Genomic DNA, 21,187 nt, shown 5'->3' with positions numbered 1-21,187 from the left:
ATCGCATCTGAACATATACTGTATACACCATATATTTCGTGAGTCTAAATTTTTGTGAATCGGGAATTTCCGACGATTTCGCGAGTGGTTAAATTCGCGATCATGGAGTCCTGTCCTGAACATGCGTACATCATATTCACATATGGATCAGAGTCAATATTTTTGCGTGTCTTTAATTTCGCAAATAGCACCTGACTCGCGAAATTCACGAACATAAAAACCTCGCGAAATATTTGGTGTATACATTATACATTTCTCACTCAAACAACACTAGAAAATGAGAAACATAATGATAATAGCACACACAGCCTGGGTGGCCCTACTCAGTTGTGTACTGCCCCTAACAAAAAAGTCCTGTGGTACTCCCTGTGGTACTTGTCGGTACCACACAATGTACCACACACTTGTAATGTTACCACAGGAACTGTGTGGTACTGTACCACAGGCTTGTAGGGTACTCCCTGTAGTACTTGTCAGTACCACACAATGTACCACATAAATAAATGTTACCACAGGAACTGTGTGGTACTGTATTACAGGCTCATGTGGTACTCCCTGTGGTACTGGTTGGTACCATACAATGTACCACACAAATATATGTTAAAGGGAAGGTAAACCCAAAGAACAATGTGGATTGAGTGAAAGCAGCAATATTAGTAGAACACATCAGTGAAAGTTTGAGGAAAATCGGACAATCGATGCAAAAGTTATGAATTTCTAAAGTTTTGGTGTTGGAACCGCTGGATGAGGAGACTACTAGAGGATATGACGTATGAGTGGACAACAATACAAAGAAAATATAAAGGAAATTCAACAAAAATTCACTTTTCTAGAATTATGAAAGAGCAATGGACCAACCGCTTTCAGAAAGCAGGGGGAATAATTGCTACCCTTAACATATGTCAATATCAAGTTGATGGAATTTGTAATTTTCATGAAAAATGGATTTTTGCAGAATTTTCTTCATATTTTCTTGGTATTGTTGTCCACTCATACGTCATAACCTCTAGTAGTCTCCTCATCCAGCAGTTCCAACATCAAAACTTTAAAAATTCATAACTTTTGCATCGATTGTCCGATTTTCCTCAAACTTTCACTGATGTGTTCTACTAATGCTGCTGCTTTCACTCAATCCACATTGCTCTTGGGGTTTATCTTCCCTTTAACACAGGAACTGTGTGGTACTGTGTCACAGGCTCGTGTGGTACTCTGGGATGTACCACAGGGCAGTACCACAGGACATTACCACAGGAAAGTTCCACAGGACAGTACCACAAGACAGTATACACACAAATTGTCCTGTGGTATTTTGGGACGTATACCACACAATAGTACCACAGGACAGTACCACATGAATTGTCCTGTGGTATTTTGGGACGTACCACAGGAGAGTACAACAGGAAAGTACCACAGGATAGTACCACCGGACAGTACCACACGACTTGTTCTGTGGTATTTTAGGACGTACCACAGGACAGTACCACAGGAATTGTCCTGTGGTATTTTGGGACGTACCACAGGACAGTACCACAGGATAGTACCACAGGACAGTACCTCACGACTTGTCCTGTGGTATTTTGGGACGTACCACAGGACAGTACCACAGGGCAGTACCACAGGACAGTACCACAGGAAAGTACCACAGGATAGTACCACAGGACAGTACCACACGACTTGTCCTGTGGTATTTTGGGACGTACCACAGGGCAGTACCACAGGAAAGTACCACAGGATAGTACCACAGGACAGTACCACACGACTCGTCCTGTGGTATTTTGGGACGTACCACAGGACAGTACCACAGGGCAGTACCACAGGAAAGTACCACAGGATAGTACCACAGGACAGTACCACACGACTTGTTCTGTGGTATTTTAGGACGTACCACAGGACAGTACCACAGGGCAGTTCCACAGGATAGTACCACAGGAAAGTACCACAGGATAGTACCTCACGACTTGTCCTGTGGTATTTTGGGACGTACCACAGGACAGTACCACAGGACAGTACCACAGGACAGTACCACAGGACAGTACCACAGGAAAGTACCACAGGATAGTACCACAGGATAGTACCACAGGACAGTACCTCACGACTTGTCCTGTGGTATTTTGGGACGTACCACAGGACAGTACCACAGGGCAGTACCACAGGACAGTACCACAGGACAGTACCACAGGAAAGTACCACAGGAAAGTACCACAGGATAGTACCACAGGACAGTACCACACGACTTGTCCTGTGGTATTTTGGGACGTACCACAGGGCAGTACCACAGGAAAGTACCACAGGATAGTACCACAGGACAGTACCACACGACTCGTCCTGTGGTATTTTGGGACGTACCACAGGACAGTACCACAGGGCAGTTCCACAGGATAGTACCACAGGGCAGTACCACAGGACAGTACCACACGACTTGTCCTGTGGTATTTTGGGACATACCACAGGACAGTACCACAGGAATTGTCCTGTGGTATTTTGGGACATACCACAGGACAGTACCACAGGATATTACCACAGGACAGTACCTCACGACTTGTCCTGTGGTATTTTGGGACGTACCACAGGACAGTACCACAGGGCAGTACTACAGGACAGTACCACAGGAAAGTACCACAGAATAGTACCACAGGACAGTACCACACGACTTGTCCTGTGGTATTTTGGGACGTACCACAGGGCAGTACCACAGGACAGTACCACAGGATAGTACCACAGGACAGTACCACACGACTTGTCCTGTAGTATTTCGGGACGTACCACAGGACAGTACCACAGGGCAGTACCACAGGGCAGTACCACAGGACAATACCACAGGAAAGTACCACAGGATAGTACCACAGGACAGTACCACATGACTTGTCCTGTGATATTTTGGGACGTACCACAGGACAGTACCACACGAATTGTCCTGTGGAATTTTGGGACGTACCACAGGACAGTACGACAGGAATTCCTGTGGTAATTTTCGATGTATACCACAGGAGAGTACCACAGGAACTGTTCAAAATTCCACAGGAAAATCATAATATGGTGCTATTCCACACAGAAGTACCACAGCAAATCAAATTCGTCAGTACCACAGAAAAATGCTACAGGATATTTTTTTTTTTCTTAACATTCTATACCAGAGGACTATCACATCAGGAGAATATCAAACAGCAGTACCACACAGGAGTACCACACAGGAAAATTGTAAGGCAGAATCAACTGAAATTTATAACAAAAATACTAACAAAAAAACACATATTAATATTCCTCAATTAATTGATAGATGAGTTATGCTGTGAATTATAACAGATTTGCCATTACTTATCCTGTCCTATACTCCTACAGTATTACCTATTTAGTGAAAGTGCTGATGTAAAGCATGAGAAATTTCATAAGGACTTCTGTGGTACTCCTGTGGTACTCCTGTGGTACAAATTTTTACATAGCTCATGAATATTCATAAAAAGCACTCTAGATTTTAGAAAATACATATATGACTTAAAAAGTCAAAGTATTAATGATGGAACTTACTTTGAACTTTATGAAAGATTGTCTAATTATGTTATGTTATTCCCAATATCATAGATATTGTTATGAAAGTGTAATTTCATATCTTGGTAATAAAGTATAATCGAGTTAGTAACCATGCCTTAATGCTTTACGGATAGACGGCCATATATATATGTACTGACAGGATCGATGGCTACCTAGGAATAGAATATGACTATATAGATCTATTATAGGACTAGATTGGCACTTGGCCATTAGACTCTCGTTTGAGGTTATATGTTAGGAGTAGGACAGGTTATTAAGTAGGGCCACGTTTGTCCTGATATCCATCACTCACCTATCAGGAATATTCCTTGAAATGTGGCTAAAAATCTCCCAGATTTTTTTTTTTGACCTATCCTGTGTGGTACTCTCCTGTGGTACCATGGAAATGCTGTGTGGTACTGCCCTGTGGTAATGCTGTGTGGTAATGATCGACCTGTGGTACTGTCCTGTGGTACTGTCCCAAAATACCACAGGACAGTTCCTGTGGTAATGTTCTGTGGTACTAGTCCTGTGGTACTGCCCTGTGGTACGTCCCAAAATACCACAGGAATTCCTGTGGTACTGCCCTGTGGTACGTCCCAAAATACCACAGGAATTCCTGTGGTACTGTCCAGTGGTACTGTTCTGTGGTACCGGTCCTGTGGTACTTTCCTGTGGTACTGCCCTGTGGTACGTCCCAAAATACCACAGGAATTCCTGTGGTACTGTCCTGTGGTATGTCCCAAAATACCACAGGACAATTCCTGTGGTACCGTCCTGTGGTAATTACCACAGGAGTACCACAGGACTTTTTCGTAACAATTATGAAAAAATAACATTACATTTGCATTTATTAATTTTCCTTCAGAAACAAGAATGAGAAATATAGTTTAATAGTATTGGAAATGAATGGATGGGCTTCCTCAACATGCCTGCAGGACATAACTGACCTTCTGTGGTGTCCAGAAAAAAGTCACAGCAAATGTTACAATGATATAGTACAAGGTACACATGATCGAGCAACATCAAACTAACAATTTTCATTTCCTCTACCAGTGGAGACAAAGAAAAATGAAACAACAGAAAGATATGAGAAAAAGAGTAACACATCTTGTCTTTTTTTCTATTCTCCCTCCCCCTCCCCAAACACAACTAGTCCAAACCAGCTTTGGTACTTGGACAGAATCATGAAAACAACATTGCTATAAGTGTGACAACTCTCACAGTGGTTGCAATTGACCCAGTAACCACCCCCCCCCCCCCCAACACATACACACACAAACATTCCAGCACAATAAAGGGTGAGTCAACAGGTTTGTACAGATTTGTGACTTCAAAGCCCTATTGCTAACAAGTAGCATTCTGACCAATTACAATTTGTCCCATTTACCCTAGTGGGTTTTATAGGGGCAGCCAAGTTTGACAAGTTATCTATCATGTTAAAGCTGAATCTCCTCTTTCCTGCCCTCAAAATGGGGACCTTATTGGTTCTTTACTAAGAGGTCTCACATACAAAACATGAACTCACAGAGGGCAAAGTGCAGATGGGCGTGTCTCCTTGTCCTCCTCCAGTGGAGATGTTGGGAGTGGGTGTGGCACTGGAGATACCCAGTCCAACAGACTGTTCATAGACACTCTTGTCTACATAAGGCTCCGTCCTATTGGCTGAACAGGCAGGGACAGTCTTGCATTCTACCTGGAGGCAAAGCAAGAAACAAGCGGGTATTGGTGTCAAGGTTGTTAACTCGAGAACACCAACGGGATCTTGAAGCATACAAAATATGACATGAGAAAATGGACAAACACTGCAAAGAGAGCAAACACTGGAGTGGTTCATTCATACTTCAGACTTATCAATAAAGAATTTATGCAGCACCTGATAAATAACCACTTTGGAAATTATTTTGATTAACTATACTTTGTTCCACAACTAGTGTTCATGGGTTGATTCTTAGTTGTCTTGGTCTTCGACAGCTTTGTGAAATTTTGTTCATCTTCGTCACAAAAAAAGAAACCCACATTATATGGGATTTGCTTGTACGGAGCAGTTAGCCATGCAATGCAAATTTCCACACAAATTCTGTTTGAGTGACTTTGAGCAATGCACATAATGATGCCAGTTGAGCTGTGTAAAAAATGCTGATTTTCTAATTGAACAGAAGCCCTCAGCGGTAAAATTCAAACAACTCCATGGGGTTGGGAAGATATTGTGGTATCAACAGAAACACCATCACAAATTGTGATCAGACAGCATGGATGGGGAAAGGGTATCTCTTGGTATCCAAAAAAAGAAGAAGAAAAGAATCCACTCAAAATAGAACAGATCTATTTAGACACTGTCTGCATACCCAAGACCACACATGACATACCAAGTTAATGAATGATATGACAAGGAGCGTTGCCATGGCGATGCTTGCCATCAGTCTCCGGAGCCACCACCTGTTCTGGATGAGTCTCACCAGCCACTTCATGGAGAGCTTGGCGTGGCACTGAAGGGACAGAAACAAACATAAAATCCCTTACTGCCACCAACAACCTGCTTTTTTTCTTGTGTAAGAAATATCATTGGAGTTTTGAAGTGGGTGGGTATCAAAGGGTTAAGCACACACAAGAGGAGATTGTTTGTAACAGCCCTTCATGTGGCTGCCTATGTACCCTACTGTGCTGTGGTAGTTGCCACACACTTTTTACACAATGACTTCTAACGAACTATGAAATGAACTCCTCGACCTATATTTTTTTTTTTCAAACTTACTAGTAAAATAGGATGTATTACAAAATAGATGTATACCCATGGTAACATCTCTTATAAAATTCATCATGCTATCAGAAGTGCAGAAGCTTTGTAGGGAAATTTGCCTTTTTCAGTATTTGGTTCGGATTTTTCCTGGTTGTTTTTAACCTGTTGCCACTGGTAACCTCCCGGGTGGTGTACAAAGTGTACATTGATTTCAGAGTGTGGAAGGGAATGGGGTAAACACATATACAATGTATATGTTCCTTTACACACTGTTACATACTGTTAGCCAGCCCTAAAGTAGGTTTCTTGTCACAAAAATAGCATCATATGAATGCCATCCTACAATGCAAAGTGACAACATTCAGTGTGTAAAGCCTGTATAGTTTTGAAATAGAAAACATCAATAAACTTCAATTATTGGCTCAGAGACAGTCAGGATGGCAACACCATTGATTGTTTATTTGTACGGTTATAACGAAATTTCAATATAACAAAAGAAAACTACTGGTCCCGAGGACTTCGTTATAATGGGAGTCTACTGTATTTTGCAGCTCTCTCAGCTTTAATGTCTGCAAGCTTGATATCAAGATGACATGCTGATAAGCAAAGAGATGCAGGATAAGTGTATCAATGGCTACATCATTCATCAATTACACCATCACCATCTTCTAATCAGTGATTTTCCTTTCAAGGTTTCCTCCCTCCCTCCCTTGATCCATCCCTCCATCTCAGTACCCCGTTCTCACCTTCATGTATTCCGCCATGGCAATGAGGATGAGGAATAGGAGAAGGAGACAGGAGACGCTGAAGACGGCGAACAGCAGAGGGCGCTTTGGCTGGGTGAGCAGCTGCGAGATGACGAGGCAGGCAAAGACGACGAAGACACAGACCAGGTAGTACTTGAAGGAGGCATCATGGAGGAGCATGAACTAATTTCATTTTTTTAAAGAAGAAAAAATGGGGCACAAAACATATTACGGTTATTATATGCAACCATCACTAACAATTCAAAATTAATTCATGAAATTCTTCCGTCAAGATGTTTTCATTGCAACTGATTGACGATTTACGTCGATGCAGGGCAATTTGTCAATCAGTCAAACACTAACAATGCTATTTTTGTGATAAATGGAAAAAAATGTCACACCAAGAAGAAACACCTTGGATTATTCAAAGTTGATATTAGGTCCTACTATAATTGTATCCATGTTTTGTTGAAGCTTATGTAATTAAAATTCCTTAAAATATCATATACTCATGTCAGCATTATGTACATTATTTTGTTTTACTTTATATAGAAATAAAATAATTTGAATAGTATTCTAATGAGAAGGTCTCTGGATTCCAAGACAGGTAATCATAATTTCAATTCCTGCCAAGTACAAACAGCTGTGCACAACGTCTATTTTGACCTCGGAGGTGAAAACGGGAGCCTGATATTGCTGAGATGCTGATGATGCTGGTCTTAACATCATTACCACAATCATTATCATTACAACATCAGGATCATTATCATTACAACATCAGGATCATTATCATTACAACATCATTATCTTTATTATCTTAGTGAAACTACCATCATATACATCATGATCATCATATTTGTCATCATCATTTTTGTCAACATCATTACTGCTATCAACATCATAATTGTACAAGGTCTATCAAGGCCATTTCAAACAAAATGACCACAGCAAAGTTTAAGATTGATTATTAAAGGAGAACAAAGCATTTGGGGTTAAAAAAATAACGAAGAATTAGGATGAAATTCTCTTGACAAAAACAAAGCAAATAAACACAACTAGTATGAGTCCCTGTAATCAAATCACACAATTTTCAGTCTGAACTCAAAGGTTTCAGCGGCAGAATTTCATGTCATGATTCTGGGAAAAGAGTTTTCCAAATGATGGGGAGGGTAGGTAGGCAGACAAAACCTTAATGCCCATAAAAAGAGGTGTGCCCAGGAGGTGGTACCTCACCTTTCGTTCATAGTTTGACTCTCGGAAGAACATGGTTCCTCTATGAATGTCTTCTGAGCGGGACCATGGCCTGTAAATGCAAGCAAACATTGTGTTCATTATTCATTTTATAATATGTCATGTGCACATCAGGGTCGAACAATGAAGGCAAAAACACTACTGTCCAATTCTGTCTGTCCCTATAAAGTCTGGCCCATTACTAGAAATGAATAGTTACTTGGTAATTTTCTTCAAAATGAGTTGCGTGATGAAACCTTTCTACTGTGTTGTCTTTATTACAGTTAAAGGGATGGTATAGTATTGGTGGAGATGAGAATTGGGCTTTTAACTTTTTGCGAGATACCAAGAAAACACTTATGAAATAGTACAGAGCATACCATTTTAAAGACACCCAGTCGCGAGGATACATGGACATATTTCAGCCGCGGGCGGCAGCACGTAAACTCGCTTCCGAAGTTGCTACGAAGCGAAATGTGTGTGTGCGCAAGACATCCCTAAAGCAATGTATCGCGCTATAGTATCTCGTTTGCTCGCTTGATTGATCTGAGCGCGGGGAGTACGTTTTGTGTAATGTGAATTGAATGTATGGTACGGTACTGTGTGATGCAATGTTCGCATGAGCTATAGTAGCTAGCTGCCTATACTTGTACGACTACAATGTACGCCTTCTCTTCATCGCACCGTCGATCGTCGTCAGTCGTTAACTACACTGTAATCGTCAGATCAGATTATATATAGGTAGGGTGGCCATCATGGACGATGACACATCGTCATGGGTAGCGGATATTACCGCCGAGTTGTCCATTCTGAACGCGGACGATTGGGTCGGAGACCCTGTGTCTTGTGTAGCCCTACTACATATCGACCACCCTTATTGAAACCGACCGCGTATAATTCGCGCACTGAACACTTAGTACGCACTTCTCTGCGCGCAAAGCACATAAAAATGGATTGGCTTTGAATGTAGATGAGGATGGTGTGGGAAAACGCGATAATTCATTGTTCATTAATGGTTTTAATCAAGGACAAAATTTCGAATGAATATTTTCACCGCAATAGCACAATAGCGCAATGTAACGTCTATGGAAGTTTCTAAAAGGCTTCTAAAAAGCTTCGTACAACACGGTGTTCAATAAAACTCGGTTTGCGTGCATTGTCAATGCAAAAACAGCGGTCGATCCTATTAACGCGATTTACCGCGGGGAGCTGAAACGAGGCCACGCAAGTTCGTCGGCGATATTTTTGCACTGAAACTTCGAATCGAAAACGGAACAACGGCATTTGATAGAGCTGGATTTTCTCAATCACGTAGGTCAAGTTTTTTTACGTGAATTTCAGTGTTACATATTCTTATCAAGCAGATAAACATTAGGCGGTCGATTAGAAGTAGGTCCAACCATACTTGCCCTGGCGTGTGTAAATTCAGGACGGGGACCGGAAGCGACTGTGCCCGTGCAGGGCCAACGGCCACAGTTGCACTGCACAGTGTAACTGTGGCCGTGATAACTATACACAGCCCAGTCGCTGTACATGGTACGTCGAGTTTCCGCATAGCGTAACAGTGTCTGGTCGGGCTATGGCCGTGATAGAAGGGACCGTGCACCAACCGACATACCTTCAAGTCGAAGTAGGGCCTAAACTAGAATCTATTAGATCTATCATCTTTGAACCTTTAGTTCCCCTGTTTAAACGTTAGAGTTCTACCAGATCTATTGGGTTAGACTACATGTATGATGGAGCTTGCGATAGATCTATTCATTTTTTTTTTAATTTATTTGCAAATCCTAAATCATATTCTTGGGGAATTTGCATAACATGATTGATATGAAAAACTTCTCATTTAATGGGACTAATGACATTAAACTGACCCAGCAAATGTCATTTCAATTACGGCATTATCATAATTTGACATAAATGAGAACGCGGAATTATACATAGAAAAATAGGCCTACTTGTCGATCAAACGCAAATGCCCTAAAGTTACTGATACTAGATTAGAAAAAGTCATTCCACTTCAATCACTGATTCATGTGTAGACTTCTACTTACACATCATCTGGATCTGGATTCCTTGAAGTTGTTGACTTGGCCAGCTGGGGTTGCTTGATTGGCGTAAGCCGTGGCAACACAATTCCACCGTGCATGTCGTAACACGAATTTGCACATTCTAAATAAAAATTCCTGCAAAACTGTTCATGCAACTCCAGCAAGTGGAAAGCAAAATTTTCATCGGCACGCTGACGCTGAAGCCTCCCCCTCTGGTCTCTTACTTGTCCTCCAGCTAAGAACACGTCTCTCTGCGTTCTCCATGCACTCGTCGATAGCGTCAAACAAGTAGATACGTTGCCTCGAGTTGGACGGCTGTTTGATCTCCATTGTGAGGTTTCATTACTAAACCAAAGCCAAGGCTAAGCCGAAACAGTACAGCACTTTTTATTGCAAACAGTACTCGCATACCACACACAATATTGATACTGACATACCGGTACCGACGACTTTCTATCAACTTTGTTATGTTACGATCCGGCCCAACGTACTGTAAGCTGTACGTATAACACATGCAGCTGACGCAGCAGACAACATTGCACGATGAGATCATAACAACCTGCCATATGGCCATATGCATTGCAACTTACTATACATGAAGCTTAGAGTTTTAATATTTCCTCATCAAAGCATATTTATAAATACCAAATATTAAACAACGTAATATATGAATAATTTATGATATCGTTATATAATATTTTCAGACATTTTTAAATATTATTGCCTAGATTGCTGAAATTGGCACCATAGTGCATATAAACAGAGACTGGAGCCAGATACGTACGTACGTACACCCTACAGCTCTCACTACTTGTTGTGTCGCGGACCGGGAGAGATTTTCATGCGCATGGCTGTTGTGCGGTTTTGTGCATGCACCCATTCGGCCCCATTCGGTAGGTATTCGGGCGTCCATGTTGAAATTACAGTGGACAGCTCGCGCGGCGCTCGTGCCCCATCAGGTTTTCGCTGGTGCGCTGCGTAGCGTCGTGTTCGGTATTCGGTACGTACGGGGGTACAATAACGGGAGGAGCAGCTTGTCGTGCTTTTCTACTGAGCTGCGAATCGCCTGCGACGACCGGCTGCCTTTAAGAGGAATTCAAAGTTTATTTGATGAAAATCGGGTTTGGAATGACAAACATCCAAAAAAAAAAAAAAGTAAAACAAAGCGATCGTAACAAAGTGTGGGTCCCACACTTATTAGAATCGCTCTGTTTTGGATATCTCAGCCATTTCACAACCAAGTTTCATCAAATTAACGTTGAATTCCTCATGGAATTACATGCTCTTTCATATTTCATAAGGGGTTTCTCATTATCTCACCAAAATATGTTAGAAACCTGAAATTAGGTCTCAACCAAAACTGTACAATCCCTTTAAATTTCAAATAAGTATAGACTGATACACAACATAGCGACATGAAATTAAAATGACATGATTATGACTTAGTATTTGTAATCACATGATTACAAATACTAATCTATACGAAAAAATGTAAATGAACTTATCCAAAATGTGAACATTTTCTTCCTTACAAAAATATCGAAAGTTTATATTAGGTAATTTTCTGGTCAAGTTTTGGAACCATAATGACAGTCATATAATGGTGAAATATAACATGAATTGTGAGCTGATAGTCTCCCTGTTTAGTATTTTGTAGCACACACATATTCACACAAGAAGTACTCTGTACACCTTTTCCGTTAGTCTCAGAGTTATATTGACTACCTATCTTTGACAAACAGATAGAAATTTTCTAGTTATCTGATCTCAACAAAAACTCACAGTTTGATTTCACTCTTCTTATGAAAACCAGGATGGAATGTCCGGGGGGGGGGGGGGGGGGTCCTTTTCATAATAAGTACTATGGAGCATTCAGCTTCATTAAAATATTACTTGACCAGGAAATACAAAATGAAATACACATATCACATACAAACGAATATACAAATTAATAAATTCACTGGAGAGGTATGCTCCAGGAACATTTTACAAACTAAATATCTAGAAACTACCATCAATCTGTTCAATGCGGACATAAAGAACAACGCTGAGGAAAAACAGATTACATAAAAAACTTTCATACAAGAAGAGAAAAACGCACTGGGAATATATAAGCAAATTAATGGCTTTAGATCATGATGTCAAGTATAACACAATCACCCTATCCTAGCAATGAATACTTTTATGACATTGGGGAGTCTGCTAATTCAAAAGCGATTGCTTCAAAAGTCAATTGACGCATACGTCATCTAGTTTTGCGTCACGCAACAGCGTAACCTGGACCCTGCGGACGTGTTTGTCATATACATTTGAGCTCCAATGTTTTTATTACACAAGGGGGCCATCATAACAACCACAGAAAATCAGCCTCATCAAAACTTACTTCTGAGAATTGATGGCCTCAATGGCTTCCAGCATACGCTCATTAACTCTCTTGTCAAACATGACTGACTGACGATGTATTCTGAAGAGCAGGGGAGAAAAGAGAGGGCAAGATACTTGTATAACCTTTCTCAGAACTGATTAGAGCTCTACACATAATTATGTACAGACGTCTTTCTATTGTCAACACTGCCAATGACTTCAGCATTAGGTTTGTTCCCTCCCCACAACAGCCATTTCTTGGGGGAATCCATAAGACGGGAGTTGGCAATATCTTGCGGCACGGACAAACGAGTGGAAGAGTGGATGATTGAACTGATGAAAGAATAAATGAATTAATGGAAGAATGACTGAATGGGTGAATGAAAGAATGGATGGATTCATGGATGCATGGATGGATGGATGGATGGAAGAATGGACAGGTAGATGAATGAATGAATAAATGAATGAATGAATGGATGAATAAAATGAATGAATGGATTAAAAAAATTAATGAAAGAATAAATAGATGAATGGATATATGTATGAATGAATGAATGAATGAATGAATGAATGAATCAAAGAATGAATGGATGAATGGATTGATGAATGTATCAATAACTGACTGACTGAATAAATGTACGTGTGTATGGAAGATGCAGTGTATTTTTTGTTTAAACAAAAGAAATAAAAAGAAAAAAATGGGGGGGGGGGAGACGTGCACCCCTCTTTAATTTTGTAAAGGCGCCTCCCCTTTATGGAATCCCTGGATTCGCCCCCTTAAATGGATGAATGAGTGACCAAACAACAAAAGAACTGATAGCATTAATTTCCCTTTTCACTCATACAACGTAATGTACGTAGGAATAATTTCTTGGCAGCATCTATGACTGTGGGTGATGTACACATTGGTTCATGGAGGTTCATTGCAATTAACAAAGATGCAGGCATCTCCCTTGGTACGATGAGATAAAGGGATAATTGGTATCCATCCTAGCTGCACATTGCTTGCGTGTCAGTTCATTTTGGGGTCATTGAGCATGGAACTCATCTGTTAGATAGGTTCTATGAATCATCCTGTTAATGTCAGAAAAAAACTGAATGTTCTCCCTTTCAGTGGAAGGGAATGGTACGATAGTAGTTCTAATGATGTTTTCACTTGTGGGGCAGTCACAAAAGGGGAACTTCACTTGTTTTGTCTTGTTGAAGTTGACTGTTACAAATATTACAGTCAAGTAAAACAGAAAGAATGAACCGATCATTGAAATTAACTTAAACAAGGAGTGGGATTACACTTTTAAAAGAACTGCAGTGTTTACATACCCTACATGCGTTAGTATTTATATTTAAAAAAAAATATTTGCAATGTATGTTTTGTTAGTAGACAAAAAATGCAGAAATCAAAATTAAATCAATTCTAATCAAAACTACAAATTGGCACCGGCATTCATTGCACTGTGTAGACAAAACTTTTCACCATTTTACTTTTGCGAATCTTGGCTCCTTACGAAATTTGCATGAGTTTCATACACGCAAAAATTTCTGGTATTACAGCAAACAAACAGATATTGTATGTTAAGACTTTTTATGAAACCTGACTAATCACAGAGTAGAAAGGTTCACAATGTGAAAATGACATAGTTACATTGGGAGGGGATTTGTGTGTGTTTTGTGTGCATTCGGGTGTTCATAAGTATCTTATATATACAATCAAAATATCTGGACTAATTACCTTGTATTGTGATCCATAATGCTGAATGGAATAAGGCAAGCATTAAGAACATGGATACCCTGAGAGGAGAAATGAATAAATAGAAAATCAATGCACAAAGAAAACACTTAAAAACAAGAACACTGCAATATGCTATCAATCAATACCAGGTTCAAGTTTAATGACATATATTTTTCAGCAAATATGAATATACATAAGTACAAGTAACATGTAGTCAATTTGAAAATGCTGGGAGCACATCTGTAGAAGTACAAGCAAAGAAGCAGAAGCAAAGCTGTAATACTATAGATTTTTCTACTTAGATTAGGCTACTTTAGATTGGATTATTATGTTGAACAGCACTATACATACAAGTATTTCTGTACATATACTTTCTATTCAAGACATGGTATAGTAACAAGATAGAATGTCTGCTTACATTATCACACATGTTCACACCCCAGACTGTGCTCTCTAGATTTTAAAGTGTACTACAACTGGTATACATGCATTACCTCTCTGCACTTTAAGTGTCAATACCACATCATAACTATACTACATTCAACAATCTGTATTTTGACAAGACATCTTCTCATATTGCCTTCACAAAGCATAGCTGGTAGCAAGTTGAATATCGCAACATTATTCCCAACTCACAGAAATGCCGATGGATTTTGGAACAGGCATGGTGGCGATCTGCTGAAAGGGTTTATCAGCCCCCGACCAGGACTCCAGGAAACGGGCCATTCGGCGCGACGTCTTCCCCCGGGGCTGGTCTTGGGGCGCCGCTTGGGTCTGCAGGAGGTCAGCTGTGGCCGACTGTATATGGAAGATACAAGATGAAAGAAACCTCCTTGTCCAAATGTAAATGGCTGATGATTAAGCAATTAAAAAAGATCTATTTTGACAAACCCCACTCGTAACATTTGAAGAAATACCAAACATCATTATAAAACGATGAAAAAGAAAAAAGATCAGACGTTAATTTTGAACACCTTTACACCTTGCATTTATCACAAAGATGATGAGATGGTAGCATAAAATTGAGGTGGACGTTTTCTCTGGCAGTGAGAACTGTGGTACTATAAATAGAATGGAACACTCTCTATTCTTCCAGCTTTTCCTCCTCCCTATAAAAAGCCCAAACCAATATTACAGCTGTCATCTGTACTGCTAGTGATTCTTCAAATCTCAAGGTTCTCTATTAAATGTCCTCCTTGCCTTGGGGTTGACGATGAAGAATGTGTTGATGCCCGTGTCCCGCAGGTATTCGCTCCTCTCATGACCTCTGCCCGGCTCGACGTCATATTTTCCTCCTAAGTTGTCAAGGGTCGTCTGGGTAATGTGCACTCTCCTGTAAAACAACAACACCGACACATATAGACAGATAGACAGATAGACAGATAGACAGACAAACAGACAGACAGGCAGGCAGACAGACAGACTGTGAGGTAATTCTAGTCTAATTAAGTTAAAATGGCTTGGTAAGTACTGCCAACCTTTTCACTGCACTTTTTTGTTCGGCAGTAGGATCATTCATGTTGTAACATGAAATGAGATGCGTGTACCTGATAATTCTCATACTAAGAGCTGACATGTGTACACCGTCCATGCAAATATGTAGCATTCAGAAATAGCCACATGAGCACTCAACAGCCTAGATTTGGATAAGCAGACTAAAATGAAAACCGAAAATACGAAAGAAAGGCAATAAAGGAATCGGGACATTCTATGAATAAAGAATACTTTTGAGAATGTTGGTTTAATAAGGACCTATGTTTGCAGGAAAAGCCTGTCAAGAGGCAATAGTTGGTCTGGATAATTGCAATGCTTTCAGAAACCTTAATGTCGACAATACTGAGGTTATCTGCGAGGGGAACAATGTGGCGTCTGCTCAGTAAAAAACTTAAAACGCTTTTTAGAAATAGCATCCAGGAGCAAGGAGAACATAAAGCCTAGGTTCTAAAATGTAGGTGAAGGGAACCAAGTGGCATTTGGTCATTCAAAAATTCAGGGTCTTTCTGTAAACGGCATCATGAATTGAGGGGGAAAAGTAAAGTCTTGGTTGTGAAATAAAAATTTCAACGTAGAGAACGTTCTTTTGCATAAATGCATCAGTGAGGAATCCACATTCTCACATATACATGAACGACATTCAGAATGAAGAGTTGAGATGCAATTTGACAAATTTCCGCTTGTTTTTTTCATGCTCTGGACTGTTCACTGGTGATCAATAAACTTGCATGAAAAGAGCATGAGGACATTTGAGAAGTGGCTAATTCAATTGTCATTCCCACATACAATCAGTGCCAGTGCAGCTTTGTCTTATTCGGCTGCCATTCTGCAATGTTCTTTGTCACGCATATCGCTTGCACAAAAACATCCGCTCCATATCAAAATTTTGGGCAGAGACAAAAAATATATATCTATACTGCTGTGAAGTTTGTGATTCGATTAGAAACAACACCTGCAGCTAGAACAACCGACAAATCTAATAAAGCAGTGGGAATTCGTATCAGATTCAAGCCGTCAGCTTGGGAGAAGGACAGAGCAGAATAGAAACAATCGCACTGCAAAGATTGCAACCTTGATTCCATAGCTTTGACACCACACTGAGATGCGTGGCTTGTTCTTCTGAGGATTTTCAAGCCATTCTAAGCATCTGGATGCTGTTTAGAGAGTTCAATCATCTCTCTGCTGAAAGAAAATACTTTAATTTAAGTTTGCTCATCAGTCCCTGAATGCCTGAAAAAGAATTGTGACATTGTACTTGTGTTGTCCTTCAATCAGAATTACGAATCACTAAAAGTACAGTTTTGGGGGTAATATTACTGCTCTTTATATTGACAGGAGTTTTAACTTAAGATGAAAAGATGGACACCTAGCCATCAATGAGCTTTTTTCAATTATTATTATTTTTTTTTAAATGATAGATCACTGTCAATAATGAAATTCCATAGGCTAATCACATTTTTTAATCTAATCATGTGCTTTACTAAACTCAATTAAATCAAATTACCATTTGCTCCATATTTTTTCACAATGTTTTGGTATATAGATCAATTTGAAGTGTGTATTTGGGGGAAAATATAAAACTTTTAATCACATGTTGATCAACAATCTTTTTGAAGTCTAAAAGAAGCAATCTAATTTTTTCTGTGCATATATCTTATTCTTCTAAATTCATGATGAAGAAATTATATTCTTTATCACTTCTGTTTATACTTCATGCATTTTCTTATCACACACGTATATCATTTTAAAAAACTAAACATTTCCCATTTAGCATGCTTTTTCCTCTTTCTTTGAAATACAATTTAAAAAGGGAAATTTGCCCTGATTGAGAATGCCTTTCCCACCTGCAAATTACGTCTTCTATCATCATTGCAACTGATCGACAAACTGCCCTACATCGATGTATCATCATGTAATCAGATTCAGGATAATAAAATCAGCAGATGTGGAACTTTCTATATATTCCAGTTTGTGGATGAACCAGTCCTACTTTATGATGAATAGAAAGAAAACAAAGAATTTTAACTTGGTCAAGACTTACCCAGGAACCCCGCAGCTCTCCATATGATTGGCTAGTGTGACGTCATGTGACCACACATCATACTGCCACTTGCGCAATCCGAGGACCCCGCACAGGACATTCCCCGTATGTACGCCGACCCTCATGTTCACGTCCACACCAGTGGCATCACGCACCGTCCTAACAAGGACAAGAGGAAGCAGACACTTAGGCCTACTGTATACGCCATATATTTAGCAAGTCTAATTTTTCACGTACTGGGACTTACTGACGATTTCGCAAGTGGTTATATTCATGATTGTAGATTGTAATTTACGGAGAAATGTGTTCATTTATTAATGTCGAGATCAGAGTTTATGTTTTTGCATATTTAACTTCAAGAATAGCACCCGACTTGCGAAATTTGCGAAAATTAAAACCTCGCAAAATATGCGGCGGACACAGTAACTTGCGGCATCCATACACAGAGATTCCAATTCTCCCTCTTTCGGTTGGAGATCTCCCACTTTGAGACCATTTTTTGCAAAATCTTCCACTCTCCGGCTTGTGTTTGAATTTCTCTCACTCTACCTATGCAACTCCCGCCTAAAACATATTTTCTCCCTCTTGGAATTGAACTTTCCCCCGCCCACCTATAGCTTTGTCAGATATGCTCAAAATTAAAGTGAAGATAGCATCAGACATCTATAACCTCAGAGCTTCGTGACGCGCGTGAATTTTGTGAAGACTTGTAAGACAGGACGTGGGAAACTTGTGAGGCAATGATTGCACCTCAACTCATTTGCATATGTGCCTGTAACAGTTTTATCAACAAAATTTCATGAAAAAATGTGAAACCTTGTATTTCAAATGCTTTCTTACTTTAAAGGGATCATATATAGTTTTGGTTGAGATTTAACTTCAGGTTTCTAGCATTTTTGGCGAGATAATGAGAAACCTCTAATGAAATATGAAAGACCATGTAATTCCAAGAGGGATTCAATGTTTATTTGATGAAAATTGGATGGATGAGATATCCAAAACAGAGCAATCCTAATAAAAGGTGGGACCCACCATTTATAAGGAGTGCTTTGTTTTACTTTGCTTTTGGATGTCTAAGTCATTCCAAAATCAAATTTCTAATAAATGATAAACTTTAAATTCCTTTTAGAATGGTATGCTCTGTGTTATTTCATAAGTGTTTTCTTGGTATCTCCGAAAAAGTTAAAAGCTCAATCCTCATCTCCACCAATACGCTACAATCCCTTTAAAATCGCAATGAAACGTCTATTATGTCACTCATTTTATCAAAGGTCAACTCAACAGTGAAGTGCCACTGAACTTTCCATTTTAAAACATACCAGCTGCACCTATCAAACCTCCATGGTCGGGGGGAAAATGTGACCCGCTACAACAAAATGATCCTAATGTCGGGCGAGGTCGATTATTTGAAAATTGCATGACATAATCCCCTAATCTTTCTGCTGTAAATTGATATATAACACATTTTATAAAAATAATCGGCTGCGGAGATATCGATGTTTAAAAGAGAGCATGTCGAGACGTCTGGAAAAGCACTGTTTCGAGAAAAGCGCCCTAAAAGTCTTCCTTTTGACGCAATCACGATCAAGGGACACGCAAGTCAGTTTTCACCTCTGGACAATAGAAGGTAAGCCATAGCAACCCCCCAAGAGTTCATTCAAGCACATCAGCGTCGGAGGTCTCCTCACCAACCAATCAGTGACCAGGATGTGAGAAGCGGCTGAGCATAGCGCACCCCGCCCGCACGTGCACCAGTCGACTGGGCAGTGTGCAGGATTCACGCTTCGGTTAGCAGCAAGCAGCAAACTGACCAATGAGATCACTCTGGTCGTTGTTAGGGGCGGAACCTATCTGTGGCGCTCAATCCAAATTTTTGAACCAGTTTCTGCTTCGTTGAAACGCCAAAAAAAAAAAAAGCTATTTTTTTCTCTTTCCTTTGATCATTTCGCTTCAAAATTTCGACAGATGATAGAAGACATGTTAGACTCCAATAATATATCCAAATTAGAAAATCGTAAGTTTTGACCAATTTTAATGCTCTGACTTCAAACTCGATTTTCACGGCTTCCACAGTGCGCAACTTTAGGACCTTTTTGTTGTAGCGGGTCACATATAGAAGGTAGGATGAATGAAGAATCTGACTGAAAAGATGGACAAATATGATTCTTATTTATTCAGCACAGAGAGTGGGGAAAAAATGGCATTCTGATAATGCATTCATATCTTATGTAGATAGCAAAATTTGCCATTCAATCTTCTGACATTTGCAATCCAAATAGTCTTGGAAATTATATTTTAGCAGACAGATTGTTTTTCAGTCTGTAAAATGCTATTAATTACTTTCTATGATTACAACAGAGAAAGCTAAATCACACATTATGAGGAGAAAATTAAACCAGCTGCGCAAAATTTGGCTGGCATACAACTCCTATATTTATTCTTTATACTCAACTTACGAATGCACTTGGGGATTTTTTTGAAAAATAGTAGTATATGAAAACAAAACGAATAACCACACTAACACTAATGCAAACATATGCACAAACAAACAAACAAACATACTTACACACATACACACACACACACACACACACACAACCACACACACACACACACAACTAGAAAGACAAGGCTGTGCACATGATTGGCATTATTCAAATTCTCTCAGGAGAATTACATCGTGACGAATGGACAGGGGATTTCAGCGAGACGTACAAAGGAGCTAAGTGACTTATGTTCGTGTGCTAGATACGCAGTGAAAGGCGATCCAGAGTCGATATTTGGTCTGCCTAGATTTTTTTTTTTTTTATTGCAGTGGCACAAAATCCATCCCAGGCCCCGGAGGTGAGTGCAATGGGATGAGTGCTACAGATCAATTCTCACACCCTCCGTGTCTTTGATGCATTGGAGGAGGGCTACTCTGCAGCTCAAGTGACCAAACATTTGGGAATTCTTCACCTTTTTCAAGCCCAGAAATGCCACATCATTTGCTTCGATAGACAAAAAAAAAAGAAGAAAAAAAGCAAATGGCACTTTTCTGGCAAAGGTAAACATGCTTAGAATATACTCAATCTATCTTACCTCTGGCCGATAATGATAGCGTAAACATGGAATATCTAAAAACTGTGCAATCTTAATATATTTTAGATTCCACAGAACTTTTGTAACAGTACTAACGTGAAATATTTGAGGATATCAAATTTTAAACAAAAAGAAATAACTCTCATCAAGTGAATAAATACAGTTCAGTGGAATAAGCCCACCATA

The 21,187-nt window shown here is 39.8% G+C and overlaps 1 protein-coding gene across 1 annotated transcript in view; it reads right to left on the bottom strand.

Moving 5' to 3' along the window:
• LOC140232783 (adenylate cyclase type 2-like) overlaps positions 1 to 21,187 on the bottom strand; it is a 71,442-nt gene that overhangs the window by 11,635 nt on the left and 38,620 nt on the right. Inside the window, 9 exon segments of the mRNA XM_072312898.1 lie at positions 5,057 to 5,224; positions 5,898 to 6,017; positions 7,015 to 7,197; positions 8,248 to 8,317; positions 12,676 to 12,756; positions 14,386 to 14,444; positions 15,022 to 15,183; positions 15,586 to 15,718; positions 17,921 to 18,079. Coding sequence (XP_072168999.1) covers positions 5,057 to 5,224; positions 5,898 to 6,017; positions 7,015 to 7,197; positions 8,248 to 8,317; positions 12,676 to 12,756; positions 14,386 to 14,444; positions 15,022 to 15,183; positions 15,586 to 15,718; positions 17,921 to 18,079 — 1,135 coding nt within the window.

The sequence above is a fragment of the Diadema setosum genome, chromosome 9, assembly GCF_964275005.1.
Source record: "Diadema setosum chromosome 9, eeDiaSeto1, whole genome shotgun sequence".
NCBI classification, from domain to species: domain Eukaryota; kingdom Metazoa; phylum Echinodermata; class Echinoidea; order Diadematoida; family Diadematidae; genus Diadema; species Diadema setosum.
The sequence above is the reverse complement of the archived record's forward strand: the minus strand, read 5'-3'. Positions and strand labels throughout refer to the sequence as shown.